A 22,572-nucleotide genomic window follows, 5' to 3' on the forward strand; every position below is an offset into this window, starting at 1 on the left:
AAGAGATGAGGTCAGTGGGGTCCTGTGTCAAGCTGAAGGCACAGAATTGAATCCCACTAGCGCATGAGAGTTGTCGTTGCTTTATCACAATTGTTCAATAGCGTAATTAATTCAAAAAACCCAATTTTTTTGACAAAAATATTTTTTAATGCAAATATCGCAATTTAATATTTCGTAAGGTAAGTAATACATGCTCAAGGCTTTCAATGGTCCGTCAATGAATTAGACGTTACCACAATAAATTAGCATTGCAAGATTTTTTTCAATTAACATGAATCACACATGATTAATCAAAATTTCATGTTCCAACACAGACAGCATATATATATATATATATTATGTTTTGAATATGTTCAAGAGTAATCAATATATATATATATATATTATGTTGTAAATCTATTCAAAAGCAATTAGCATAAATGTATATATATTTTAGGCTATGGAATTGCACAAGAACGCCGGCAGCACACACAGAATATAATGCGAACATCATACTGCAAACAGTATAATGTAGACAGCATAATGCAAACAACATATGGTAAATAGCATGTGTAAACAACATGGACAACATATACAAACAAAATATGCGGACAGCATGTACAAACAGCATATGTATGACAACATAATGTAAATAGAATATATATACACTGTTGAAATCTATCCAGAACACAAAAACCATATATGCAGAAAATAGCAAGCATGCTGGAAATCAAGAAAAATATCAAGAATGGTGAAAATACATGTTAAATTGCAAACATGTTTATAAATTCAAAAAATTAGATTTGAGCATCAAAAACAATCAAAATACATGATATATGCAAACAAAAAATTTTAAACATGTTTAGGAATGCATAAAGTCAGATTTAAGCATCAAAAAACACTAAAAATACATAAGATATACATGAAAAATTTTACAGACATGTTAAAGAATACAAAAAATCATATTTAAGCATCAAGAACACTAAAAAATATATGGGATATACATATAAAAATTTGCAAACATATCCAGGGATATAGAAAATCAAATTTAAATATCAATAGTGCTAAAAATAAATATGATATGCATGCAGAAATTTGTAGACATGACTAGGAATGCAGAAAATTGAATTTAAGCATTAAGAGCGCTAAAAATATACATGGTTTGCATGCAGAAATTTGCATATATGACTAGGGATGCAGGAAATTGAATTTAAGCATCAATGACGCTAAAAATATACACGGTATGTATGCAAAAATTTGTAGACATGATTGGGATGCAAAAAAATAATAATTTAAACATCAAGAACGCTACAAATATACATGGTATAAATGCAAAATTTTGCAGACATTATTAGAAATCAGTAAATTGAATTTAAGCATCAAGAATGATAAAAATGCATGCATTATACATGCAAAATTTGTCAGACATGATTTAAGTCATGTTAAACCCTCGTCTATCAAAAAAAAAAGAACTCGTACCTTATTCTTGTAAATATGCAAAAAGAGAAATAAGGTAGAACGATGTCAAAGCAAGTAAAGAACACGGTTTCCCTCTCTTTCTCTCTCTCGCTCTTTCTTTCTTTATTCCTCTCTTTTCAGCTCAATCATCTATTTCTCTTGTTTTTCTTTGCAACGTTTTTTAGAGAGGGAGGCTTACTTTATAGAAGAAGGGGCGTTCTAGGGGGTGACTCCCCCCTTCTAGTATATTGTTTGGGATAGAGTTATACTATAAGTAGAACTCTTCCCAAATTTGAACTTCTTATTTAATATATATATATATATATATATATATATATATATATAAAGTTTTAAATTCATTCTTTATTTTTAAAAGTGTATGAATGGATTATGGGTCTTGGCTGGACCCATGACCCAAATCCATCTGAATTTTAGTCTATATATATAATTTTTATATTTATATTCGTGAGTATTAGTTAATATGAATCATGAACCATGTCCAGATCCATATTGATGTTAGCCCCCTATATATGTATATATATACATGGGTCTTTAGTCAATATTGATCTTGAACCATATATAGATCCATATTGACGTCAACCTATATATATATATCTATATATATATGGATCTTGTACTCATATTGACGTTAGTCTATATATAATAATATATATATTATTTTAAAAGTTAGGAATATAATATATAATTATTTAATTAAATAATATATTTAAACTCTTGAAAATATAGGAAAATTTATGAGATATTGCGCGCTTCACTTCTGCAAGTATACTAAACTATGTAGCCAAAAGTGGTAGGCAACGCTTAGGCAACGAGCCACTAAAAAGACTAGTTGATGACTGGGCAGACTAGACGGTACACCAATAAAGAATATATAAAAATAAAAAATACATAACATATATAAACAAACTACAAAAAATAATAGCAAATATGCATACAAATCAACAATAAGAAATAGAAAAAAAAAACATGTCAAACAATGTAAAACAAAGATCATGCATTCAAAGAAACATTCTAGAAATTAAAATATATAAATAATCAAACATATGATCTACATATAAATAACAATATCATCTTATATTAGGATGTATATATAATACATCAACTAAAGAAAGTAACCATCAAGAATTTTAACTGAATCATGTGCATTCAAAGAAACATTTGAGAAACATGATATATAAATATTTAAAATAGGAAATCATATACTAATACAAAATACATAACATGCTTTGATACAACCACAAAATAAAATAAAAATCATGCCTTCGTACTTTAAAAAAAAACATATACTAACACAAATTTTATAACACACCTTAATAAAAGCATGTTTTTAAAACACACATTAAAAAAACAGGAAAATATAAACCAAGGGAGAAGGGAAGAAGAAAAAGAAGGGAAACGAGAGGAGAACAAAAAAAAAGAGAAAAAGGGAAGAAAAGGAATAAGATGAAGAAGATAGGAGGAAAAAGGAAGAGAGAGAGAGGCATACCTAAGGTCCAACTATGCACGGGTGTCTCCATAGCTTTTAAAAGAAGAAAAAGAAAATGAAAAGAAGAACAACAAAGAAGGAAAGAAGAAAAGGGGAGACAAGAGAAAAAAAGGAGGAAGAATGAAATAAAAGTATAAGAAGAGGGGAGAAAGGAAGAAGAAGAGAAAAAAAGAGAACGAGATACCTAGGGTTCCATTGCCAACTGCTCACGGGTGTCTCTGTAGCTTTCAGAAAAAAAAGAAGAAGAAGAAGATGGGTGAGAGAAGAAGAACAACAAATTGCAAAAATTAATAGCAAACATGTATACAAATCAACAATAAGCAACATATAAAAAAAAAAGAAAAAGAAGAGGAGGTAGATGAAGAGGAAGAGGAGAGGGAGGTAGGGGGAGATAAGAATAAGGAGTGGGAGAGAAGCGTACCTAGATGTGGAGGACGATGATGGTGGGTGAGGGCAATGACGAAGGGTGGGTGAAGGTGATGACAGAGGGTGGGCGAGCATGTGAGAGAGAAGAGCGAGAGTGAGCCAAGGAGAAAAAAAAAAAGGGAGGAAAAAGTGTTTACAAGTTATAACCCTCCTCTTCCCCTTCTGTGTTTTAATATTAAAAAAAGTTGTTTCTTGCCCTCACACCTAGGCGAGGGCAAGTTAGGCGTTGAGTCAACACTTAGGAAAAAAAACTTTTTGTTCTTATACCTAGGAATCTGGTCTATTCCTAGGTTTTTAGTCTCCTAGCCCGACTAGGCACCTAGTCGACGCTTTTGACTACATAGATATTAAATGAAGGAATGTGATATTTTTTTATAAACTTTGATAACTTGGTTTATTTATAATGTATGAAATGGTTTTAATTTTTTATTATTGTGCAATGGAACTTTGTTTCAAATATGTTTCTCATTTTTGTAACCCATCGAAATCGTCTGACTCTTTCAAAACTCAAATTACTCCTATTGTGCAATTAAAAAAAAAAAGATTAAAATTCTAAGTTTTTAAGTTGGAATTTTTGAGGCATTACAAAAATAATAAGATTTCAAAGGTTTTATGATCTTAAAAAGAGTTTTTACAAAAATATTATTTGAGAAATCTAAATCTGTGATGATTGCATGTTATTCCCGACCAATTTTAAAAACAAACTGATATCTCTTCGAATATCAGTCTAAAAAATCTAAATAAAATTACTATGATGATCTACGCATCTTGATCTTTAATTTAAAATATTGTTTTGCGTGTTTTGGATTCGTATTGAAGAAGAAACATCTCTGATAAAAGATATAAACTCCCAATAGAAATGACTTCAAATATTTTATAAAAAAATTGGATAAATATTAACACATAATAACAAATATTGTAAAATAGGTTTGATAAAAATGTTCTATATAAATTCAAAGAGATGCATTAATCTAATAAAAATCTTGCAGATTATAGATTTTGGAATTAAACTATGTTAGAACATATATTGTATATTATTAGTATTTATAAACCTTATTGAATCATAAATAAAGGGCTAAACATCTAGAAAGAATCTAAACAATAATCTATGCAGGTTTAAATTGATATATATCACAAAATCTTGATTATCTTATTAATCGATTATTTTATTTATTTCTAACAAAGAGTATATTTGTTTATATGATCATATTCAACATATTTATCTTGTTTAATATATGAATTTATGATTGACTTAATGAAAATTGTATGAGTTGTGGTTTAGATAATCAAAACCTCATTTTATCATAAATCGATTTAGGGTTTTGAGTTCTTTCTTAGATTTTGATTCTTCTAAATGCGTATGTTGTTGAGATGTGATATTTACAAGCTTTGTGCAGCACAAACTTAATTAAGTTGTGTATTTATTTTATTAAGCATGATTACAACCGAATGTAATTAGAAATATGTAAGCCTTTACGGTTTAGGCTTATAGGGCCTGGATCGAGGAAAATGACTTATGTATTTTTTGTTATAGGTTAGTTGTAGTGAGTTATTTAATTTGTATGTTATCATGAATATTCTATTTAGGTCTGGTATGATTTGAGAACTAAAAAGTCAAGATATAAATTGGGCTAAGATCAAATTGCTGGGTAAGGGTTTATGGGAACTCTTATCGAGAAAGTTAGGTTTATGACTTTAATTATATTTTGATATTTTTTCTAAACTTTTCATGAATTCAGTTTTGAATCATATTAGATCTGATATAAATGTTCATGATAGAGATAAATGTGAGTTTGATTGCTATGATTATGGTGTTGGAATACCCTATTTATGAGAAAATGCTCCTACATGTATTGTAATTGAAATTTATGAATCTTTTCAATTATGATAGTTTAATTATGTCATTTCATGACTTTGATAAATTTGATGAATATATATAACAAAGTAGAAAATAGTCATGTTATAATTATTTGTCTCTTTGTGAATGACATGTTAGTCATAAGTAATAATGTATAATGCTTAAATATTATAAAAAGTTTTTTTTAATCTAAATTTGACATGAAAGATGTTTAGTTGATTAGACACGAAAATGGTTATGCATAAACTCGTTTGGTCCTAATCTGATTAACCCATATTCAGTTAGCCCAAACTCATTTGGTTTTAATCTAGTTAGCCCAAATCCAGTTAGCTTGGCTTACCACTTACACGGTGGCATGCCTTAAGCCAAAAGAAAAAACCCTTTACTTACAAGGTGTCATAAATATCCAATCATGACAGAAGATCCATGCCAGGATATACTGTTAAGTACCAAATAGCTTAGGACCATACAAAAGGTAGGAACCCAATCGAACCTAGACATGGGTCCAATTTGAGGTTTCATTTTCTTGACCCACCATAACTTCAACCTAACTACTATTTCTTTGCATGTTGGACTCACAAGATTGAATTATTTTTAGAAAATCGGAAACAAGGCCACACCATTTTTTAAAATTTTTATAGGCAAGCTGGGGTTAGAGGCAGACCCATCGGTTATACAACCCCACCATTGGGTATCGAACTTGCTACGTCCTCAACACAAGGTGACATGCACTAACTAACTAACTATTCCTACCAAACAAGCGGTGGTTGTGGTATTAATCAATAAGAAACTATTTTGATATTTTAGTACCCAAAAGGCGTTTTTCTTGAAATAATACTAAAAATTTCATTAAATCACTAAGACGACACACAAGAGAGCGACACGGAAAATGGGTTCTATCGAAGCCTGAAGATCAGGAATAGGAGCCTTCCCCAATTACAGAGAGAGAGAGAGAGAGAGAGAGAGAGAGAGAAGAAGAAGAAAAAGAAGAAGAAGAAGAAGAAGGGGGAGAGGGCGCCCATCGTCGTTAATCATGAAGACGACAAAGGGAGGGAAGGTCATGAATCCTACCGATGCGTATCGGAAGGAGCTCAGGAGGAAGGAATTGAAGAGGGTACGCATTCGCATTGCCAATCTCAAACCCTGTTTTTTCCTCCGTTTGTCTACATGCGCTTGATTGTTTCTTTCACTTGGGAGATGGGGATTTCACGTCATCGTTTGTTGCCGTCGTTTATCGATGTTTCCAGGGTTTTATTCCCTATGTGATTTTTTTTTCATCGGTATGGGGAAAAAGAGAGTTTTTTATTTGGCTTCCGCGTCTGGTTCCTTCACGAGTTTGAGCTATTTCCTCGGGTTGTCGAAGCCTAGGTTCGGTCTAGAATCGATCGTCCTGTGTGAGAATCTGTGGTATTCCGTAGGTTGCGTGCTTGAATTGATCTGATATGGTCTTTTTGTTTCCGGAAATAGCGTGTCTGAATCGGAAAGAATGAAGTTTGGATAGGATTTTCCTTGTACCGTAGACATTTTCCAGCAGATTCAAGTTTCTGTCCCGTTACTTGTAGGTTTCTATTGGGAAGAGGATATACGTAGGTTACTGAATACTAACCACGTGAAAATCGTAAACTTTCCTGATGGTTGATCTCATTGTCTCACTTCAGCTCTCTCATTCTCTTGCACAATGCACAATTTCAATAACTATGTAGTCGAGAGCATGTCTAGATGCTCCCATCCTAAGTGCTAGCGTTCTTGGAGTGCCTAGGTGTGGTAGTCGACCTAGGACATATCTTCCCGACCACTTGCCTATGCATCACCTTATTTTATGATGTATCTTTTATTTAGGGGAATTGCTTGATCACCTTTGGCCTAGTCATCGCCTAATTTTTTGCCTAGGCATTTAATGGCCTCTCAGATAAGCAGCAGCTAGTTCTTTTGACTGACAGCATTATCTTGCAGTTGCAGCTTCTGCCTTCAAGCTTTGTTTTTGTACCTTATTAGCCATGTGATGATCATAAACCTTCCTCGTCATGTGATTCTTTCATTATGATGCAAATAAGAACTCAATGACCCTTTTGTCTCTACTTCTTATTCTTCTTTTTATCCCTAATTTCCACCAGTGGAGAAACTCCACAAATGCTCATGATTCTCTATCATGCTGGTTATAGATAAGTGTTGGCTTCTGCCATGCGTAAACAGGTCCATTGAGTGTTATATTTTCTTTGAGCTATGCTAAGAAATGCACATTCACATCCACATGTACAATGATATGAAAGGAAGAATGTTAAGGAATCAAGAAAACATGCAATTAACTGTTTACATTTAAATACAACTTTTCTAAAAGAATCTAGGAACATTGGTGCTGGTGGTCACAGGTGTCCATGATGGGTTGGGTAGTTTGTGGAAAAAAAAATCTATCTGACTTATGCTTACATGTGCTTCATTGTTGCTCTCTCTCTTTTGTTTTAAAATTTTGTTCAATTTTACCTCTTATGGGATCTCCATGATAGTTTTGTAGCGAGGGATTTTAACTCTTCAAATGTGAGTCAACAATGAATTAAGATTGTCAAACTGTCTTGGACAGGGGGATAGATGACCACCCTCCTCTTTGTGTGTTAGCACATGCGTTTAAGATTGAAATGAAATCTAATACAAATATACATTGGATAAGCTGTTTGACAAATTGATACTGTAGAAAAATAATAATCAGCAGTAAGCTACAAGATTTTGTAGAAAGAATGTATAAAGCATAAACTGTTCAGGATCTGTCTAAAGATGGTTCAATGAGAACAATTGGTAATATTCTTGAGTGCCAAAAACTGTGCAGACTCAATAGTTGTTGATGATTTTTGCCAACTTCGTCAATGGAAGACATTTGAGACTCCTCGGCCTGTGGAATTTGAATGGTCAAGACTCCCCAATGAATTCTAATAATCGATTTCTCAACCTGACAAGCTTAAGCTTCTGGCTTCAACGAAACTTTTCGAATTGAAAATGGTCAAGACATCTCAATGAATCTTAATAGTTGACTTCTCAACCTGATCAAACTTAAGCTTTTCACTGAAATGTAACTTGTGGAACGAAACAAATTCTTCACTTAATCAATCCCCTTGTTGCATTCTTTTATGGAGGGTTCATTAATTAAGAACTGAAAGTACCCTTATATTAATGCTAGCTAAAAAACTCCAACAATGCTATGCTGTTTGTAATAAAATTCAAGGTGAGAACTTTGTGCAATATAGACATTTTTTTTACATCCATATTCCATGCCACTGTAAGTAATTTGTAAAGCATGACAGATACAAATATTTTCCAACATAAGTGAAGCATAATTCTGAAAATATCAAATAACACTAATGGATTACTGCAATTTCTGATCCATTCCTTCAAACTTCAAACATCAAACATCAAACATCAAACATCAAACATCAAACATCAAACATCAAACATCAAACATCAAACATCAAACATCAAACATCAAACATCAAACATCAAACATCAAACATCAAACATCCTTCTTATCTCAACATCCTACTGTATATTGACAAGTCAAAATCTCGAGATATCATAGGCATTTTTGGTAAGTATTGGGAATCTTGGCATTTAGAAAAAATATGAAAATAATAAAAATTAAGAAAGATATAGTTTCACGAACAATTAAAAAATTTGTAGAAAAGGTGGTAATTTTTCAATTTTTAAAAGATGAATAAAAAAATTTGCATATAGAGTATAGAAAAATAAAAGAAGCTCTAAAAATATGTTGATAGTATCTTGATGATATTGTGTGTTTTTTCTAAATATTGTTGATTTTGTGACAATGTGTGTCTTCACACATGCAGGAGAATGTGTGTACACCTTAGTTGTCAAAAGCGCTAGTCGGAAGACACCTAAAAGGAATAGGCACGGGACTAGTCATCCTAGGTGGGACAAAAAAAAAAATAAAATATCACGGAAAACAAAAATATTACAATAAATGGTTAAATTTATAACAAACATATGATTGTAACTATGGATGAAATGTGTAATTAAGTGTAACATGTCACAAAATTCATGAAATTGCATAATATTGACCATACACCAAAACTTGGGGTACACCATCCGACTAATCTCTCTCTCTCTCTCTCTATATATATATATAAATAAATAAGGGGAGAGAATGGGGATTATCCTGCCCTTGTTTTGTTAGGTCTTTAGGATCCTTAAGAAATCATAGTTTTTAGATGTTTTATACTCAATCTGAACCGTTAGATGTGTTTATGATTGTTGTTGAATGAAAAACATGTAATTGATTAAGCATCTTTATGCTCAGATGTGTATTTTAGACGTAAAAAAAAATCATCGGTTGATATCTTACTAAAATTTCATGATAAAATGTTCACATTTTTTACATCAAATCAATTTGAAACAAAGCTTATTTCTCAATAAATAAGTATTGATAAAAACATCTAATGGTTTAAATTTAGCATAAAACACCTGAAACTTTGATATTTGGAGGGTCTTAACGGTGACGTAAAGAAAAAGGGGATAGGATGAACCCTGTTCTCATATATATATATATATATATATATATATATATAGAGAGAGAGAGAGAGAGAGAGAGAGAGAGAGAGAGAGAGAGAGAGAGAGAGAGAGAGAGAGAGAGAGAGAGAGAGAGAGAGAGCTGAAAAAACAGATTTTATATATATATGTGTGTGTGTGTGTCAAAAACACATGCATACATGTAAACAACAAAAATAAAAAAGAAGAAAAAAAGCTAAAAAAGGAGAAAAAAGAAGAAGAGAGTGGAGGGATGAGAGGAGGATAAAGAAAAAAGGAAAAAATAAGAAAAAAAAGGAAAAAGAAAGAATGAAAAGAAGAAGAAGAGAAAGAAAAAGGGAAGCCTGAGGGATGAAAGGAGGATGAAGAAGAAAAAGAAAAGCAAAAGAAAATAAGAGAATAAAAAAAGAAAGCTTTTGGGACGGGAGGAAGAAAAAAAAAAGGAAAGGACACAAAAAAAACTAAAAAACATGACAACTATGCCCCTGCAACCTAGGCGGGGACAACCTAAGCACTGCCTAGGCAGCCTAGGTCGAAAAACATGGGCCTACCGCCTAGATCTATAAGCCTAGGCGGTGGCCTTACGCCTAGGTGGAGCCTAGGCACAACTTTTGACAACTAAGGTGTACACAGTTAGAGACATGAACACAACATTGAATGGACAAAAAACCATGCCTTGTGTCCTACTGATGACATAAGAAGATGAAAATGTATATAAATCTAATTGACTTTATCTTGCTATAAAACTAAGAAAGCAAAATGGACAAGGAATGAATCCGCCTTCTTTTAGATTCTTTAAATTGGCTCCAAATCCATTACCTTAGCCATCAGTCACTCACTTTGCAAAAACATAATCCAGTGGTAAGCTGCGTTAGCAGATGACCTTGCAATAGTTCAATTAGTGTCTACCTTTCTACTGAGCTGAGTCAATTGCGATAGCTGGATGATTAGTTGCATTATTGTAACCAAAGGGTCTCAAATTCAAATCTCATAAAGCCTATCCTCTAGCTTGGTTATCCAAACGGAAAAAGGAGTTTCTTAGATATCTATGGTGCTGGTTGAGGCACCAGATTTATAGATAGACTGCTATTGGAATCACACTGTTTTTTGCTATTTTATTGTTTCAGCTTGAGGGTCGGTAGGCTTCTACCTTCTTGAGCCTTTTATTTACAAGCTTGTATTTTTCTCTTGTTCGTACATTATAAAATCTGTTGAACCAGTCCTAGTTTGACCTTGTCCAAAACTGCAAAAGATTATCAAAGTGCCTTTGGTAAACCCTTAGTTGAAATTCTCTCTCTCTCTCTCTCTCTCTTTCTTTTTGGTCTTTTCTAATTGTGAAACCCTGTATCATACTTGCACACACTCTGTCTACAATCTACTTTGGTTTTTTCCTAGTGTCTAGAGCTTTTTTATATGCCCTAATATTTAGGGCTGGGAAACGAGACAAGCTGCTCATGTTTTGGGTCATAAAGAGCTTGTTTGAAACAGTGTCACCAATATCGCCAATATTTTGAAAATATTGCGATATTATCAGCAAATCCAGGTCAGCCGATAATATCGGCAAAATATCACAATAATATTGTGATATTATAGTGGTATTTTAAAAAATTATCTTGTCTTATATATTTTTAGCCCAACTTTTGTATTTTTTGGTTTCTTTTTTGTATTTTAAAAGCTTTTCAAAGTTATTTCCTTATTTTTTCCAATACCTATTATATTTTTATATTTCTTATTAATTTTCACATTTTTTGTATTTCTAAAATTCCCAAGATTTTTTTAAGGTTTCCCCAAGATTTTCCTACTTTTGCAAATCTCTCCGAGAAATACCCTCGCCTAGAAAATACCTTGAACGATATATAGATGACTATGGTTTGAACTCATAAAATAGGCTTGTCAACAAGAATGAAATATGTTTGGCTTGGAACTTGTATAGGCTCATTAAGTAGTAATGAATATGTTTCAGATATATTTTACATCACATAGTGTAGTGTAGGACAAATGGTTGAAGACTTAAAGCATTTGGCTTGCAAGCAATAGGTTTATACTCAAAATCCTATTGCTTTCAACTTTGAAACAATGATCTTTTGTTTTGGTGTAAACAATCCATATTGAGCTCCGGTCAAAAGGTCTAAACCCTATCACTTCTACTTTGATATATATATATATATATATATATATATATATATATATATAGGGTAATACATCCACGCTAAATGGGTGTAAGGAAATAGAACTTCAAAAGCAACTCCGAAGACAAGCTCACAAAGGATCTCTTAATGAACACAAGAGTTCATTCAATATACTCACAAGAACCACAAAAAAATACTCAAAAGAGTATATACACCAAGAAGGAAAAGAGGATAAATATATCACTCATGTGGGGAAAACCCACTCCAAAAAGAATACATAATTCATGGGGTATGGCCCCATATTTATACATGAAAGAAGGGGCTAGAAAGAGCTGTTGGACCCTCCAACAGCTCTATTAGAGCCGTTGGAGAGTCCAACAGCTCTTACATGCTTTTGCTTTTTGACTTAGTCTAAAAGCAAAAGTCTAAAGGATGTCCAAAGTTACTTGCTTTTTGCTTTTTGACTTGGTCAAAAAGCATAAGCTTACACTAGTCCAAAAACCAAAAAAATAAAACTCACTATTTGTCCTAATGTAACTAAACTAGAAAACAAATAAAAGATTACATATGATAGGATATTTACATATGAGATTGTCTATGAGATTACAACTTTTAACAATGGGCACTAAATGAAACATGCTATTGGATTTTCTTTTTTTTTTCCGGAATTCTGACCGTACAAATGTGATCTATATGCTTGTTTTTGTAGGAATCAGTTCTTGGTGCATTTGATTCCGAAGCATGGATAGGTTTTTATAAGGTTTCAAAAATCAACGACCTACAATTTTCATAAATTTTTGAGGCTCCAAATACCATTTTTTCCATCCAAAATTCATGATCCAAGTGTTGATTTCTAGTAAATCAATCATGCTGAACAAATCTGCGTGGTCAGAATTTTGAAAAAGCACCAGAAATTCAATAAAATTATTCATTTAGCACAGTGCCATATTTAGCACGGATGTATTACCCTACACACACACACATATGTGTGTGTGTGTGTGTGTGTGTGTGTGTGTGTGTGTGTGTGTGTGCCAACTTGAGCTCAGCCAGTTTAACTTGAGATTGTCATGAGGTTGCACTTGGCTTCAACTTGTGACAAGCACGATCCAAGATTGAACATCAAGCTTGGTTTATTCAGCTCATTTACCAGCCCTAATTGTCCCATTATGCATATTTATTGTGTTAGTATGTCTGCATAGCATGTTCTTGTTACCAAGTTCTTATCACATTATGTCAATCTGGTAAGCAATTTATCTCGTAAGGCAGAAAAGAGAATAAGTAACTTGTCACAAATCCTAAAGCATGTTCTTGTTACAAAGTTCTTATCATATTTAATCAATATGGTGAGAATTTTATGTCATAGTTATATGGTGGAAAATAAACTAAATAAACTGTCACATAAATCCTTATGTGGGTCCTATTGAGTAGCAAGAATGAAGATAAACTGGCTGCATCATGTTTAGTGCTCAAAATATGGCGATTCTCTATGTTCTTTTGTTTGACATGCCATTTTTTGAAGATGATAAATGATTTATGCTGATCTAGTCAGCATCTAGAGAATTTGAACAACACTAATTATTTTGGACTATATACTTATTCTGGTGCATGGATCTGTTTCTAAGCTTCCCAGCAGTGCAAAACTTAATAAACTTGATGGTGTCACTGTTGATTTTGTTAAGCATGAATCCGGTTTGCTAGACATTAATGAGTTAAGTTGTATTTAATTGTTTTTCAAGCCACACTGTGGATGAAGCTTTGTGTGTGATATGCCTAAATATTTTTTATTTTTTATTCATTTCTATATTACAGTGTTCCATGTTGTTTTGTTTATAAAGTTAATTTTATCCTTTCATGATTTATAATTATTTTTGTTCTTGTTGGCTGCTTACTACAGAATAAGAAGGAAAGGAAAAAAGTGCGAGAAGTTGGGATTCTTAAGAAGGATCCTGGGACCATAAAGGAGCAAATTGATAAGCTAGAGATGATGAGTGCGTGTTTCTGCCTTTCTACATTCTTTTTTATAATTGGACTCTCCTCCATCCAAAAATTTGCTGTGCTGGTATTTATTCAACATGCTGTCTATAAGCATACTTATTATTTAAAAAGTTTCTTGTCTCTAATTGATTTTGATGACCTGCTACTGATGTAGTGTTCAATATATTTTATAGGTTCATAATCTTCTTATTTTTATCTTTTTACAGTTGCAACCTTCTGATAATTTAAAGATTTTTCCAGTAATTGATGCTTCACCATTTAATCAGCTAACATTATGCCTTAATAATTGCATTATTATCTATGTTACTTGGATACTTTTATGAGCATTGGTGTTGGACATGAATACGAAGTGTTGCAGACATTGTGGGATTATATAAAAGGAAAATGGAGGAGAGAATAGATGGGAGACGAGAGGAGGAGAGGAGCAAGTGAAGGGAAGAATAAGAAAATGTGATTGCATGACTAGGAAAATTAGAAAATAAAACTCGGCTATTTTTTGGCGCTAGAGATCAACACTGTTCATGATATAATAGATACTTGGAAAAGGAAAAGGAAAAGGAAAAAATGTAACATTCTTGGGTTTTTTGTTTCCCTAGACTACACGTGGAGTGTGTAACACTTGGCAAACAGTGTTCAGCATGTCCAACAGTGTCAGACATCTTGAAAATTGAAATAGCCATGGCAGAACCATGTCAAAGAGTGTGTTGTGGTGTCAGTGTCGGACATGATTAAATACCAATACTATGGACCCATAGGAGTGTTTAGATAACATGGATGTGTTATGTCAACATTTGATGGAGATGATATTGATTGGATTTACCCTTTAGATGTTGCAGACAAAAGAAGAGGAAAGAAAAGAGTAGGGATTATGGTCTACATTAGGGCATGATATCCTACTTCTACTTGTATCATGTGATTGATTGAAATACCCTTTAGATGTTACAGAAAGACAACAGGTCCTAAACTCCTTTGTCAAACCTCCATAGAGAGGTCAACCATAGACTGGACAAAAAATAGGCTCGACTCTCTTAACTCTCCCCTCTCAAATTGGGGCAAGTGCTTCTATCATCCCCAACTTGTTGAAAATCTCAACAAGTCTTAATCTCCCAACTGCCTTGGTGAAGGTGTTATCTAACTAATTTCTTGACTTAGGGAGTTGTGATTTTTTTTTTTCTAAATCTTATGTACAAGTGACAATCTATGTCAATCTATTTAGATCTTTCATGAAATGCCATGTTTTGTGAAATTTATTATTTATTGTTTAATGACTGTCTGTTACTGTACATACAGTTCTATTAAAAATAATAATCTTTACTTCCACAATGCAGGAGATATCAGATCTAGTAATGATTAACTAAATTTCTCAACTCATTATCACTATGTACCAAAATCCTCAACTAGCTCTCCTTTAATCTGCTTGGTAGGTGTATCCACTGCTTTACACCCTAAAATTCTAGTTTTCTCCAATAGAGATTAGAAACATATAGTGTTGAACTTTTTGAACCATGCTCTTGGAAATTGCTTCAACAATATGTAACTTTCTCTATTTTACACACTTTGTTTGTTTGACTGTTTGGGTAGTGCCATGTAAACTTCTTTAACGTCCATGGAGAAAGACAAATTTTATGTCCAGCTGATGTAAAGTCCAACAGTTGTCCACTGCTAGGGACTGCATCACTGTAATCTGGTTGAGTTTAGATGTAGGAACAAAGGTATCTTGACAATCAATCATAAGTCTGAGTCTAACCTTATTGCTAGCTTTGTTTTGTATTTTTCAATAGATCCATTTGGCTGTATTACTTGCAGCCAACCACTTTCCTATTAGGAAACAGAGTTGCAACTTGCCACATCTCATTTTTCTTCAGGGTCCCTACCTCATTTTCCATTGCTTCTCTCTGCTTGAATTATTTATTGCCTCTTTCTATATGCTTATAAATTGGAATTGGGTTGTAGTTAGCAGGGAATGTCCTGTAAGACTTTTGACATAGATTGATATAAAATAAAATGACATAATGTATAAGTGGTACAATTCCCTCATGGCAATAGGCATTCAATATGGAACTATCATTGTCTTGTTTTGGTTGTTTATTTCACTTGAGCTTCAGGATTGTCTGACTTTGATAAGCCGTCATTTGTGTACATAGAATTTTGAGACATGACAACATTCCTCTTTCCATGGGTATGCATCTTTAGTTCCTTGGGTTCCTCATTAATGGACGAAGGGTGAGGATCATCAAGGGCGATTAGAAGATATGGTAAATCTAAAGATATTTCATTCTCCTTCTCCCACTCCCTTTTATTCTTGGGATTTAGAGATGTTTTCTATTATCTCTTTATGTACCATCTTTCTCATGGCTATGTAATCATGCCAACATAAACCTTTGAATTGTAGGATATCCAACAGAGATACACTTGGTAGTTTTAGGGTCCAACTTGTCCCTAGTTAGTATATGAATGTTGGAAAAGGATGCACACTAGCGTGGAACATAGTTGAGTTAGGACCTAAAAATTTAAAAGGAGATTTCCATTCCTGAATACTTGAAGGCATTCTATTAGCAAGGTAGGTAGCAATCAACATTGCGTCCCCCAAAATTGAGCTATCATGCCCTCATTCATTAACTTGTCTCTCAGTGCACATAGGTCCCATACTGCCAGAATCAAGTGACTCCGAGACCACCATAGAGTTGGAGTATTGGGAGTAGTTATTATCTTATCCATGAAACTTTCATCTCTTTTCTATTCTAGGCAATTTTAGAGGCCATGACATACTTTAAATGAAACACCCCATGTAGATAAGCATGTGTTTTCGAGCATCATTGCGTCAGATACACATCTAGGTGGAGAAGCATCAAACTTTTTTTATATTCCACTCCATCTTTGAGTCTTTCAAGGCTAATCCTTGAAATGAATGCATCTGAAATATGTCTAAGGAAAGATTCTGGAGTCATAAACAAATACATTTCCAGAAAAGGTCGCCTATTTTGTCGAGTGTTTTAACTTTTAACTAACCTTTTCTCCTTGCATCCCATGCAGTAAGAATGAGGAAACTGCAACCGCTGAAGTTCTTTCTATCTCTTTATGCAATATTTGTATCAAGTTTTATTTTAAACATGCTATGTTCCAATCCCTTTTTCAATTTGGTGTTTCTAAGAAACATGTTCACTTATCAATCTCCCACTTCAGCTGCCCTTAAATCCAGTTATAGTTGTTCTCTTGGTATGAGAAACTTTTATAAATTATTGCTGTCACTTACTGAAGTTCTGTGCAGATTTTCCATTTCTCTTTAGCAATTTTAACATGTATAAGCTGTTTGTTGGTGCAGAGGCTGATGGTGCTCTTGACAAGGCAAGAAAGCACAAAAAGAGACAACTTGAGGATACACTTAAGCTTGTACTGAAAAAAAGAAAGGTTGGTCTGGTCATTTTAATTGCATTCATCACAGTTATTGTTTGCCTATTTCTTACATGTATTTTTTTCTTTTCTTTCTTAATTTGGATTATAGACCTTTCTTGGATTGTTAGCTTATTAAATCGGCCATACTTGCTATTTTTTTTGGGGGGAGGGGGTGGGGCGTGTGTAATTTCTGTATGATATTCTTTAGCTTTGTTGATGCTCACCACTTCTGATGATTCTTATATGTTCACGTAAAATTTTACCCTAACAAATCTTTAGTTGCCACCACTATAATAATTAAGCAAATTTTTAAAAAGTGCATGACACATTTATGACTTATGAGTTCTCCTTTGGGAATACAAGGAGCGTTAATTTATGAACTTATTAAATTCCTATCGATGCTGGGAAGTGATGTCAGACACCAATATATGATATTCTAAAATTTGTTGAAGGCAAAAATTTATGTGAACTTAACATCAAGTAATGGAAGTATACTGCTTCTGGGGTGCCATTTTTTTTCGTGTGGGAGGGTGGGAGAGAGAGAGAGTAAATATCCATCTTTTGGCATACCAAGTTTATACTCAAATCAAATAAATCTTTTAGAGAACATTTCAACAAAACCTGTTATTGCTAATTTGGGAATACAAGGAGTGTTGAGAGAGAGTTGGGACCCATTCAAATAAATCTTTTAGAAAACATTTCAATAAACCTTGTTATTGCTATATTTTGCAATATTGGTGACATTTCAATGCCGCCTTTTCATTTTTTTCTAATTTTGGCATTATGGCTGCTTTTATTTATATGCTACTATATGTCATAAAGGTAAGCTTTTTCCAATGTAGAAATATTAAATCTTTGTAATGTAGGGCTAGAATCTACAACACGATTTAAAAATATTAACTTAGTTTCCTCTTTTTCCTTGAGTAAAAATAGGAAGTAATTCTTTCTCTCTTTTTCCCGTCAGGCAAAGTATAATAGTATCACATTATGGTTACTACAAGTTATAATGTTTTCACCACAGAAATAAGAAATTTAAAATTTAGAATATTCATTCATATATTTTAGCCTAGTGATATCCACATACCTGTAGTAGTGTAGTGGTTTGTATGTCCTCAGTTTCTGCACAATGGAGATTAGACAACATTTCAAGGGTTCTAGATGCTGATTTTAGTTAAAATATGGTAATAGGCTTTATGAAATATCTTATTACTAATGCTTGTACGCTCAACATGTACGTGTCTTGATTCTAGAGCATTTACATGTTATACTTATTGTCTTATTGGATCTCTATTTGCATATTACTTGTGGCAGGCAAAATGACTTGAATCCTCTGCTAATTCATGTAATTCCTTTCTTTTGTGGTGTGGTGAAATCTTACTCCTAACATTCTCTGAACATGTGATGCATGTTTGTTACCTTGTTAAGATGTACTGTTTAGCAATCAATCAACTTACCTTGAAAGGTTACACACACTGCCTATTTCTCCTCTTGAATTGCATTAGTTAACAATTAGCATATAAAACACTTCTATTCATGATCAAGGCAAACACATGGTCTTTATTTCCTCTGCTCTAATTTTAATACTCTGCATTGCCCTAAAGACTTATTTCTAGAACTGTGCTACTTGGTACTTTTAGCCTCTGCATTCTGTGGTTCTTGTCCTTGGCATACCTTTAGCCTCTGCATGCTATAGGTTTTCTATGTTATCACCTATGTCACATGGGTGCGGCACTTTCAAAAACCTTGGGTGCGGGGGTGTGGCAAGGGCAAAAAAAAAATATATATATATATATATTGAAGGGGGGTCCCGCATCCATGATTGCTCATTAGTGCTGAGAAGGTTACCAAACATATTTCTAAATGTTAGGATTTGACTACCTATCATATGGGTGCCAATGAATTCAATGATTTCATAGACTTAGCAGGACCGATAGAGATTGATTATGGGTCTTCCTGTTTTACTTGGCATAACAAGCAAGTTGGTCCTAACTATTGCGCCAGTAGGATCGATCGCTCGCTGCTTCGTTAATGACCATTGGATGTTCAGATCATCCCAACTCTTCCACCTTATGACAAACCGCAATACGTAGCTTAAACAAATGAACTAACTTCAGAGGGAGGACAAATCCTATATGGTGGGAAGAGAGTATTTTTTGAGAGGCCTCAAATTATTTCTTCAAGTTATTTGTCAGGGGCTACATCAATCGTAACCCTTTTAAAGGTTGTCCAGATCCGTGGGGTTGGAAGAGGAGGTGGTTAAGGTGGTCTTTATTCTTGATGGAGATAGCGCCCCAAGCTTAGATGGGTACCCAAATAGCTTCTTTACTTCATTCTGGTCTATTGTATCTAAAGACATTTCTGAGGCGGTCAAAGATTTCTTTCTCAAAGAGAAGATCATGTCCATGGTGAGTTGTGGAGCCTGATTCATAGTTTTTGCCCTTGCAGGAAGGGGGTTCGGGGGCTCCCCCTGGCGCGGGCGGCCCCCCCCCCCCCCCACCCCACCGCCCAAAGATTTTTTTTTAAATTCTGCAGCCCATTTCATAGGGCAAATTTAAAAAAAAAAATCCAAAAAATGGACCGAAATGACCCTAAGTGCGGTCAACTCACCCAGGGTTGGGTTGACCGCACCCGATGCCGCACCCACGTCGAGTCGCGTCGACGCGGGTGCGGCACCCTGCTAGCCGAATCCCTGTGACTTAGGTTATCACCCATGATAGGTCTTATGACATGGTTGATTAAAACGAATCGAGATAATTTGGGGTCATAACATTATTTGTTCTATTGGGGGTTCAATATACACACATGAACCCACAACCCTCACAATACAAAGTGAAGAATAATAAAAAATGATCAACATACTCTTAGAGCAAACAACTAAAATACCTTTGAATATGAATAAAAAACAAACACTTCCTTGGACACATTGTGCATATATAAGTACATCTTGAAATGTTCCAACAAAATTTAATGAGAATTTGGAGAAAAAAGTGGAAAAGGATGATACTTTGTGGACAATCTGCCATTTTTCAATATAAGTGAGAGAGGGTCAAGAGATGGCTCCAGTTAAGTACTCTTGATGAACATATTGGTAGTCTATCGCAATGCGTTTTCATCCTCTCATGAAATTTCATTGTCTGATAAATGCATGGGAGTAGGTCCAGAATTGGCAATCCTCATGTCATTCAAAGGTTTGTTGAAGTCAAGCAATTTTGGTATTATTTTAAGCCATAACCATGTATTTTGCGTCATTATTAAAGAATGTTGTTTGCTAGTTCTTGCTTTTCTAAGCCGTTAAAGAAGCCTATCACGAGCTGCATTGCTGCTTGATTGACAGGGAGGAGCATCTCATCAAGGGTTGGGGTAAAGGATCAAGTGCTTTGACTATCCCTGGGATCCACCATGGGTTGGGTTAGAGAGCCGTGTGATGGGTTACTATCCAGCATGGTTCCGAGAGTACTTGTAGTCTGTGCTAGTGAATGGAGGCTCCTCTAGATGAACAACAAGGGAAATATTTGGTCTACAAATAGTCAAGTAGATCAAGCCTCCAACCAACTGCTTGTATAGTTATATATGATAGGGTTATGCAGTGGTTCGCCATTAGGTTGCAGCTTAACATTCATTTCAGGTGATGTCTTCACTTTTTTCTTGTCATGAACATGTTTAGCTTGAGATAGCAAATCAACTACAGAGTAATGGGTAGGTGCTAAATGAAATATGCTAAATGAAACGTGCTAAATGGGTTTTTCTTCTCTTCCAGTGTTTTTTTTTTGCAGTTCCGACCCCATAAATGTGTTGGGCATGGTCAATTTAGGAGTTTTCCACACCTGGATCATGCATTTTCGATGAAAAAAAGATATTGGGAGCCTTGAAAATTTACAAAGATTTTGGAACGTTGATTTTTCAGACGTTATAAAAACCCACTCATGTGTCAGAATCGAACACTTCAAGAGCTGATCCCTATAAAATCAAGTACATTGATCACATCTGTACGGTCAGAATTTAAAAATAAAATGAAAAAACCTGAAAAACTCATTTAGCACGTTTCATTTAGCATATTTCATTTAGCACCTACCCATTACTCATCAACTACATACTTATATTGTGACAGCAAGTAACTACGCTGTGAATAAGCAAACTTCTAGGAAAAAAAACATCAAATAATCCTTAAAGTTTTCTTTCTAGATAACTTTAAATTTTTCGCTTAATCAATATAATGGTGTTGAAATTATGAGTAGTGATGATCGTGTCATGCACGTAAAACAATAAAATAATACGACCTTTTGAAGCAGAGGAAACATAATTGGATCATGTGAGCTATATTGAAAACTAAGGGAATCAACAACTTTATATAGAATTTCTCAAATTACGCCTTAGGGGGGAGGGGGTGTATTCTTTTTTTCTAAATAGAGAGGTCGATAAATCTTGCAAAGTTGACCAATAGGAGTTGAATTATCTGAACAGAGCTGCATGTGAACTTCCAAATCTCTATTCATGAAAGCATTTCTAGCATCAAGTTGGGATAGGTGCCATTGCCTGATAGGATGCAGTTGCAAGAAGTGATCACATGTACAACTGGAGTAAAAGTCTCTGCATAATCTATCTTAAACTGCTGACTATGCACTTCAGCTGTAGGTTTACTTTGTAGGGCTAGTCAAACCATCTTCTTTTGTCTTTATCTTGATCTCATGCACGCATTGAGTACAATGATTTCCTTCTCTATTGCTTGTTTCCAGTCAAAGTGGCTTGCTGCTTCTGGGCATAGTCACAAATATCGGTGTTAGCTATATCTCGGGGAGGCTATTTCTCGCAATATTATAGGTTTGGTGATAAATCTCGGGGCTTAAAAAATATACAAAATAACAAAAATAAGTAAGAAAATATCATGTTTAGACAAAAACTACATAAATAATAAAAGAAATAAGTAAACATGTAAAAGAAAGAAGAAAAACATATTTAAAATGTAAAAAAATAAATAAAAGCAGTAAAATAATTGATAATATCATGAGAATATTGCGATATTCTCGTGATAATATTGTGATATGATCAAATTGGTGATATTTTCAAAATATTGCGATATTTTACCTATATTATCGTTTGCTGATTTTACAGCGATAATATCTCGATATTTTGAAAATATCACCGATATCTGTGACTATGCTTCTTGGTAAGTGTGAAGCTCAGTATAATGTACTAGGCTGGAAAAGCTCCATGTTTAGGAGAAACACTTGTAAAAGCCTAATCTGGATGGTGAAATTGAAACATAAGATGTGTGTGATGTGTAGAATTTGTATATTAGT

The 22,572-nt window shown here is 33.9% G+C and overlaps 1 protein-coding gene across 1 annotated transcript in view; it reads left to right on the plus strand.

Annotated features, from left to right (window-relative positions):
* Positions 1-6,110: 6,110 nt before the first annotated feature.
* Positions 6,111-22,572, plus strand: part of LOC149827880 (protein EARLY FLOWERING 5-like) — a 34,165-nt gene continuing 17,703 nt past the window's right edge. Inside the window, exons 1-3 of the mRNA XM_090018281.1 lie at positions 6,111-6,342; positions 13,782-13,875; positions 17,205-17,290. Of these exons, the coding sequence (XP_089874407.1) occupies positions 6,262-6,342; positions 13,782-13,875; positions 17,205-17,290 (261 nt within the window). The 5' untranslated portion in view covers positions 6,111-6,261. The remainder of the gene's footprint in view (positions 6,343-13,781; positions 13,876-17,204; positions 17,291-22,572) is intronic.

The sequence above is a fragment of the Nuphar pumila genome, chromosome 10 (genome assembly GCF_984573655.1).
Source record: "Nuphar pumila chromosome 10, dmNupPumi1.hap1.1, whole genome shotgun sequence".
NCBI classification, from domain to species: Eukaryota; Viridiplantae; Streptophyta; class Magnoliopsida; order Nymphaeales; family Nymphaeaceae; genus Nuphar; species Nuphar pumila.